This window comes from Bison bison, unplaced genomic scaffold (assembly GCF_000754665.1).
Source record: "Bison bison bison isolate TAMUID 2011002044 unplaced genomic scaffold, Bison_UMD1.0 scf7180017864371, whole genome shotgun sequence".
Classification (NCBI taxonomy): domain Eukaryota; kingdom Metazoa; phylum Chordata; class Mammalia; order Artiodactyla; family Bovidae; genus Bison; species Bison bison.
This window is the reverse complement of record NW_011494943.1, coordinates 9,408,416-9,414,507: the sequence shown is the minus strand read 5'-3', so window position 1 is coordinate 9,414,507 and position 6,092 is coordinate 9,408,416. Positions and strand designations below refer to the sequence as shown.

General features: G+C 49.4%; 2 protein-coding genes across 3 annotated transcripts in view; one reads left to right on the top strand and one right to left on the bottom strand.

The window, feature by feature from the left end:
* AFMID (arylformamidase) overlaps positions 1-5,762 on the bottom strand; it is a 21,136-nt gene extending 15,374 nt beyond the window's left edge. For both annotated transcript variants that reach the window (XM_010856262.1, XM_010856261.1), the window contains exons 1-2: positions 5,562-5,762; positions 3,635-3,725 (exon numbers count right to left, since the gene is read on the bottom strand). In XM_010856262.1, coding sequence (XP_010854564.1) covers positions 3,635-3,725; positions 5,562-5,648 — 178 coding nt within the window. In that variant the 5' untranslated portion in view covers positions 5,649-5,762. The remainder of the gene's footprint in view (positions 1-3,634; positions 3,726-5,561) is intronic.
* A 146-nt stretch (positions 5,763-5,908) lies between these two features.
* TK1 (thymidine kinase 1, soluble) overlaps positions 5,909-6,092 on the top strand; it is a 13,533-nt gene continuing 13,349 nt past the window's right edge. Inside the window, exon 1 of the mRNA XM_010856259.1 lies at positions 5,909-6,089. Coding sequence (XP_010854561.1) covers positions 5,942-6,089 — 148 coding nt within the window. The 5' untranslated portion in view covers positions 5,909-5,941. The remainder of the gene's footprint in view (positions 6,090-6,092) is intronic.

Sequence of the window (6,092 nt, the reverse complement as noted above, 5' to 3'; positions counted from 1 at the left end):
GATCAGCCCTGGGATTTCTTTGGAAGGAATGATGCTAAAGCTGAAACTCCAGTACTTTGGCCACCTCATGCGAAGAGTTGACTCATTGGAAAAGACTCTGATGCTGGGAGGGATTTGGGGCAGGAGGAGAAGGGGACGACAGAGGATGAGATGGCTGGATGGCATCACCGCCTCGATGGACGTTAGTTTGAGTGAACTCCGGGAGTTGGTGATGGACAGGGAGGCCTGGCGTGCTGCGATTCATGGGGTCGCAAAGAGTCGGACATGACTGAGCAACTGAACTGAACTGAACTGAACTGAACAATGCATTTTTGAAGAGGAAAAAAAAAAGAAACTAAAATAGTTGCTTAAGTCTACTGCAACTCATTTGAAAAGACCCTGATGCTGGGAAAGATTGAAGGCAGGAGAAAGGGACAACAGAGGATGAGATGGTTGGATGGCATCACGGACTCAATGGACATGAGTTTGAGTCAACTCCAGGAGTTGGTGATGGACAGGGAGGCCTGGCGTGCTGCGATTCATGGGGTCGCAAAGAGTCGGACATGACTGAGCAACTGAACTGAACTGAACTGAACTGAACAATGCATTTTTGAAGAGGAAAAAAAAAAGAAACTAAAATAGTTGCTTAAGTCTACTGCGACTCATTTGAAAAGACCCTGATGCTGGGAAAGATTGAAGGCAGGAGAAAGGGACAACAGAGGATGAGATGGTTGGATGGCATCACGGACTCAATGGACATGAGTTTGAGTCAACTCCAGGAGTTGATGATGGACAGGGAGGCCTGGCATGCTGCAGTCCATGGGGTCACAAAGAGTCGGACACAACTGAGAGACTGAACTGAACTGAAATTTACTGCTATGCTCACTGCTTCCACTTCTGGAAAGTGGCCTGCTTATTGATGCTCACCACCTCTGCTTCTGTGAACCGGCCTGCTTATGGCTTCAACCAAACTGCGTAGGCTGGAAAGTCACTAGGACCCGGAAGCCCACGCATATAAAACATACCCAGAATAAAGCCCGGGGGCTCAGACACTGGAGGCGATTCATGCCGGTGCTGGATAAACCCTGTTGTTCTGCATCTCCCAGTGTTGTAATCTCTTTCCGTCGCCACGGCTTCTAAAACATTTTTACTGAGAGTTTTATTAAACAAATTTAATAGCTACTGGTAGAGGACACAGTTCTTCCAACTTCCCTCTGCCTGTGTTCACCTAGCCTGGGAGAGGCCAGGTCTTGGGGGAGAATAAACATGACCTACTCATTGGAAGAGAACAGTGCCCACCGCAAGTTACTGGTGGAAGATGTTAGGATGGAGTAGATCAAAAGAAAAACAATGTCCTTCCTGGTGCAAAAAAGGAAAAGAGAGTTTACCTCCCTCCCTTTTCTTGGAGAATTTATTTTTAGGAGACATCATCATAAATCCTTTCTCTACAACCCTTCGGGAATGCATGTAAATATTTTTTAAAGCTAAATGATTCTCTTGCCAGTTTTACAACTTAGGAATGTTTTTCTCAAAGACCTGGGAGCTCTTTGGGTTTTTATTGATGTGGACCATTTTTAAAGTTTTTTATTGAATTTTTTACAATACTGTTTCTATTTTCTGTTTTTGTTTTTTGACTGTGAGGCATGTGGGCTCCCTGACCAGGGATCAAACATGAACCCCCTGAATTGGAGGATGAAGTCTTAACCACCGGACTACCAGGGGAGTTCTTGGGAGCTATCTCTTTGAAATGTATTATCAGCAATATAATCCATGGGAGGACAGGATCCTAATTCTAATACCCATCCAGCTACAACTTGCAAAGCCATTTTTTGTCATAAGGATATGTGGATTTTTTGTTTTCCTCTGGATAATGACAATTTGCAAACTCAGATGGCCAGCCTAATGACTAGGTGGATTTAGGAGGGACTAGGGTAGCAGATGGGCTTCCCTGGTGGCTCAGATGGTAAAGAATCTGCCTGCAATACGGGAGACCTGGGTTCCATCCCTGAGTTGGGAAGATCCCCTGGAGGAGGGCACGGCCACCCACTCCAGTATTCTTTCCTAGGAAATCCCACGGATAGAGGAGCCTGGCAGGCTGCAGTTCACAGAGTCGCAAAGAGTCAGCGACTGAACGACAACAATGTGGTGATGCCTTGGGGAGGTACTTAGGTTTAGCTGAGGTCATGAGGATGGAGCCCTCGTGGTGGGATTAGTGGCCTTATAAGAAGAAAGGTGAGCATTTCTTTCTCTTCTTTCTGCCATGTGAGGATGCAGGGGGAAGAGGTCTATCTGCAAGCCATGAAGAGACCCTCACCAGGGGACAAAATCAGCTGGCACCTTGACCTTGGACTTCTCAGCCTCCAGCCCTGGGAGAAAGAGATTCCTATTGTTTAAGCCACCCAGCCCGTGGCATTTTGTTATGCAACCTGAGCTGACCAATACAAAGACAGATAATATGTAAATGCAGTATTTTTTAAAATCAAAATTTGTGCCAAAGAAGTCGATGATGAACAAAATGTCAACATTTCCAATAGAGACAGGCTCCAACCCTTGCATGCATGGCTCTTCTCACTCACCTGGCCTGAATGCCCCATCATCACACTCACCTTCTTCACCAATGAAATGGGGCAGATGCGCTGGCGGCACCTCTAGGCCAGCTGGAGCATCGAAAACAGGAAGGGAGGTGGGATGTAAATGTAAAGCTGTCCACAGGGCTTCTCGGGAGGGATGGCTAAACACAGTCTCCGAGGGCTTACTTTGGAGTCTCAGAGTCTCTTCTTAGCCCTTGCTTCTTATGAGAGACTCCCTTTCTCTAAAGGGTCAGCTCTTTTTTCCCTCAAGACAATTACGGTAGACAAACAGGTTTGCTACCTGCTCACATAGGTGTCACTGCGCACTCAAATATATACTGAGTCTATAGAGACATATTTGGTGCCGAGCTAGGCATGGTAGGGAACTCTGGAGAGCCCAGGACACAGCTCCAGCTCTATCAGGAGAGGGAAGGTGCTGAAATGTGCTGGAATAAACCCCCACTAGCCTGTCCCTCCAGCTGGGTTATCTTGGTGTAGAGAACATCAATCCCGGGAGCTCCATCTGGCCTGCTGGAACAAAGTGCCTTTGCCAACCTCCAATTTTCCGACTTGCAGGAGGGGCTGGCTGCTTCCTCACCCACACATTCCCTGTGGAACCTGCCTGCCCGGCCCAGCTCAAAAGGTGGCAGCACACACTCTGGAGACCCAGGACTGAGATGGGAATCAACCTTGAGACTTCACTAGCTTACAGATTCCCAAGCCCTGATTTCATTAAAAAGAAAAAAAGCTTCTTTGACTTGGTAAATAGCAACAACATTCCACTTTCAGCAGCTGCGTGGGAGACCTTCCTTTTTTCACTCTACTTCTCTGGGCCACTGTAGCCTTAAGGCCTGGGCATAGCTGGCTGGTTGGCTGATCAGGCAGGGATGTGGAACACAGTCTCTGAGCCTCCCTCCCCCTGGCAGTCCTGCAGCCAGGGCTCCCCAAGCAGATGAGATGCCTGGACTTTGGGAACTGTCCGGAGAGGCTGGGGCTATAAGGCTCCTCCTCCCTGCCCCAGCATCTTGAACCACTGCCACATGCTAAAGTCCACCCAAAGCGGCCACAGAGAGGTCCCCCAGTACCTTCGTTTCCAATCTGTGAATAGGTCCTCATGGCCTCCTCTGCTCCCAGTCTGACGACCCATCTGCTGGGGGAGTACTGGTTATCCAGCTCCTGTGGGACACAGACACAAGGTTCTGTAAGACCTCTGACCTCCATGCAGACCCTGCCCCCGCCCCTCCACGTGCCTGGATGCTCTTCTCTGCCTGGAGAAGCCCCTTCCCTGATATCTCTTATAGACGCCCTTAGCTTCCTTCAAGCTCCTCCAGCCTCCAGCCTGGCAACCCAGGCCCCACTGTCCCCCCACTAATTAACTAGATGTCTCAGACACAACAGAAACAAGATTGCAAGTGCTGTCAGACACTTGCAGTGAGGGCAGTGCCTTGCCTTTAACCAGCAGAACAGCCTTAAAGGGAAAGGAGGACCCATAAAGGTGTCCCAGTGAATGCCGCCATGGGCACCACTTCTACAGCAAAGAGCACAGGAAGCCAGAGAGCTGGGGTAGGCATTGCAGAGACAGTGACGTGAAGTTGATCTTCCCTGACAGGACATGAAGCTGACTGAAGGTCACAGCAGAATCAGTGACCCAGAGGTGAAGAGGAAGGAATCAAAGGTCAGATGATTGGAAATGCTGACCAGCCTCAATTGCTGAAACGCAGCGGAAGCGGGGCTGGAGGGTGGAGAGTGAGTCTTGGATGTCAAGCTAAGACGTTCAGACTTAATCAGAAAGTTGTAAGGAACCAGGTTTTGGAGAAAGCACTCAGACACACAACAACCACCACAAAACAAATAAAGAAAGCAAACAAAAAATGGGCAAAGGCTGGACTGGGAAATTTGAAGAAAGGGTGGCCTCACGGAAAGGTCTTAGGTTCTACAGTCAGATGGGCTGGGTGCCATCCAAGCTTCAACACTTGCAGGCTCTTTTACCCTGGACGACTTTCTTACAGTCAGTTCCGTCATTTGTATAATGAGCAAAACAACAGTACTTCACTTCATGTACACACCCTATAGCTTTCATCACGGTTAGCCTGGTGAGGCTGAAAGCTATAAGGCATGTACATGAAGTAAAGCTAAGCACTCAGATGTGGGTTTCCTCCTCGTCCCATTGAACAGGGCTCTTGGCCAGTGGTGTTTGGGTCTGTACCGTCTGTGGTCATAGGATGTTTGCAGCCCTACCTGGCACACTCTGTGATTGCTATCATCGTCCTTTTTGCTATTATTTACTTATAAGAATGGTAATGCAATGGGTTCTGAGAGTGCTCTCATATTGTAGGGGTTTGTGTGAGAAAAGAGAAAGACAAGAGAGAGACAGAGAGACACACACGCACACACAGAGGATGAAATCTCTTGGGGGCAGTATCCATAACTATCATCACATTCTTAGATGTGTCCATGATCTGAGAAAGAACTGCTGCTTAAAATGCAGGAAAAGTAATCCGGAAATTGAATGATAATCATAAGGAGTGTTTTGCATATGTGGTTTCTTTCTTTTTTAATGAAGGAGAGAGAAAGAGTGGCTTTATTTCCTTGCCAGGCAAAGGGGGAACACAGGAGGCTAGCGGATCAAGAACTGCGCCCCACACATGAGGTTTCTAACCCTCACGACCATCCTGCAGTAATACCAGCCTTTCTGCTTCCTTCAGGTCTGGCACATTCTCTGCACATTGCATAACCTCAGATTAAGGTTAGGAACTTCGGCCCCAACCTCCTCTGGGGTTAATATTTATAAATATTAATATAGCCAGGGCTTCCATATTCTACCCTTAAAATCAGGCTAGCAAAAGCCTGTCTGTGGAGAGAAGTAAAATAAATCCAAGTGCTAAAGCTTTGGGGATCTGCTACACTGTACCAACAGCCCCCACAGGAATGATTCTAAACTTTTCTCTTAACTCTCATGTAATGTCTGAGCTACACTCCTAGCCCCAGCCTCTCTCCCTGTGATTCTCCTACCTCTTTAGACATCCTCTTCCAGGGAGCCTCGTGCCTGTGATTTCCACCGGAGACGTCCATCCCCGCTTTGTACCACCAGACGCACATGTACCACAGTGCCACATGTACCGCGTGTGCGCGCGACCCAGCCTTTTTATAGCAGGTGGGCAGGGCTCCTACCAGGCCCTGATGAACTACGCTCACCTCTCTGGTGACAGACCAGGCCCCATCCCGGAGGAGCCACGCCCACCTTCCGGGGACAGAGCCTGGTACGCGCGTTTCTGGTCCCTCCCACGAGGGGGCGGGCTGAGGCCAAATCTCCCTCCAATCCCGCGGCCGCGCGGTGATTGGTTCCGGGATGGCGGCCCCGGCTTCCGATTGGCCTGCTCGCCGGGGATAACATGCCCTGCGCGGGAACCGGCGGGAGCCTGCAAGGCGGCAGCAGCGGTGCAGAGTGCTTGGTTTGCCAGCTCCCTGAAGGTGCCATGAGCTGCATCAACCTGCCCAACGTGCTGCCAGGCTCCCCCAGCAAGACCCGGGGGCAGATCCAGG